This window comes from Chaetura pelagica, unplaced genomic scaffold (genome assembly GCF_000747805.2).
Source record: "Chaetura pelagica isolate M959 unplaced genomic scaffold, ChaPel_1.0 scaffold117, whole genome shotgun sequence".
Taxonomy (NCBI): Eukaryota; Metazoa; Chordata; class Aves; order Apodiformes; family Apodidae; genus Chaetura; species Chaetura pelagica.
The window spans coordinates 6,349,229-6,350,523 of NW_009954185.1; the positions used below are offsets into that span (position 1 = coordinate 6,349,229).

Consider the following 1,295-nt stretch of genomic DNA (forward strand, 5'->3'; position numbering starts at 1 on the left):
GGCTTTTCTTTTTTTCAGTCAAGTGATCTCCAAACTCAGGCCTCTTGCTTCCAAATCAGCTTCCAGGATGTCAGCCTCATTGCTGGCAAATAGCCTTATGAGCCACGGGGTCTGGCAGAATGCTTATTTGAGGGATTAGGGTCTACACAACTGTTCTCCACAACCACAAATTAAGATCTGTTTCAAAGCCACACAAAAAAATACATCCTTATAAAAACAAAACTGAGAAGAAACGAAACCTGGGGATTTCTAAGTGACAATACTGTAGCCAAATTATTTTCCCAATATACAGTTCTTCTCATGCTTCAGACATAATATAGATGATACAGAAGTAAGTTTTCGTTTAAAGTATTTCCTGAGGAAAAGATTGAGTCTTTCATGTTTGCATGACCTGGTCGAGTAGCCGTGTGGCTACCAGAGGACCTCTCATGATCATTATGTGTTGCAGAAGTCTGTTTTCCACAAACTTGGTTTAATCAACTGATTATTATTTTTAAAAATACTCAAAAATACATTCATTTACTTGAAATTAATTACCATTTTGTAGGGGATGATAAATTTTATCTTTAATTTAGGCAAGTATTTTTCAGCTGCATGAATAGACATCTCTCCATTGGCTTCCAAAATGTCAATTGACTGAGCTTAAATGGAGCTGTGGCTGCTTTACATGCTCATATTTTGTCAGTTTTGTTTCTGTCAGTGTGTTGTGATGTGATGTGCAGACTCTTGATTTTAAAATAATTTATAAGAATAAATAGAAAATCCTAACAGTAATACATCTGGTTTTAATGTTGTTCTTTTTTAAGGTAGAATAATGAAAAATTATTATACTTTTTGTTTTACTTAGGGCTCAGAGATGGATTCATCAGAACAATCAACAATGAGAAGTGAGCAGAAGTCCAGGTATCTTGTGTTGCAAAGGTTATACAAAACTGTCTCTTAAAATCTGTAAACACAGTGGAAATACATTACTGAAAGTTGCATATAAGAGCAAGATTATGCTTGAAAACTTGAAATTATCCCAGCAACTAGTTTCACCACTGACTGAATGGTTCATCCTTACTTAAGGTGTTAGTGAGGAATAAATCATGCACTTGCTGAGAGGAAACAGTTTGTGCTGAATGTAGCAGGAAGATGTGGGGATTATTAGCAACATACTCTTTCTAGGCTAGCTAACAACCTTATTTATGTGTTTATTAATTGCTTTGCCCTAGGCCATTTCAAGTTCAACATTGTAATTTTATCTAGATAGTTTCAGATGACTGTGAAGTAAGAGATGTTAAACATCCGTATTA

At 35.0% G+C, this 1,295-nt stretch overlaps 1 protein-coding gene across 1 annotated transcript in view; it reads left to right on the plus strand.

Annotated features, from left to right (window-relative positions):
• Window positions 1-856: 856 nt before the first annotated feature.
• Window positions 857-1,295, plus strand: part of FAM118A (family with sequence similarity 118, member A) — a 7,516-nt gene continuing 7,077 nt past the window's right edge. Inside the window, exon 1 of the mRNA XM_010002965.1 lies at window positions 857-903. Coding sequence (XP_010001267.1) covers window positions 857-903 — 47 coding nt within the window. The remainder of the gene's footprint in view (window positions 904-1,295) is intronic.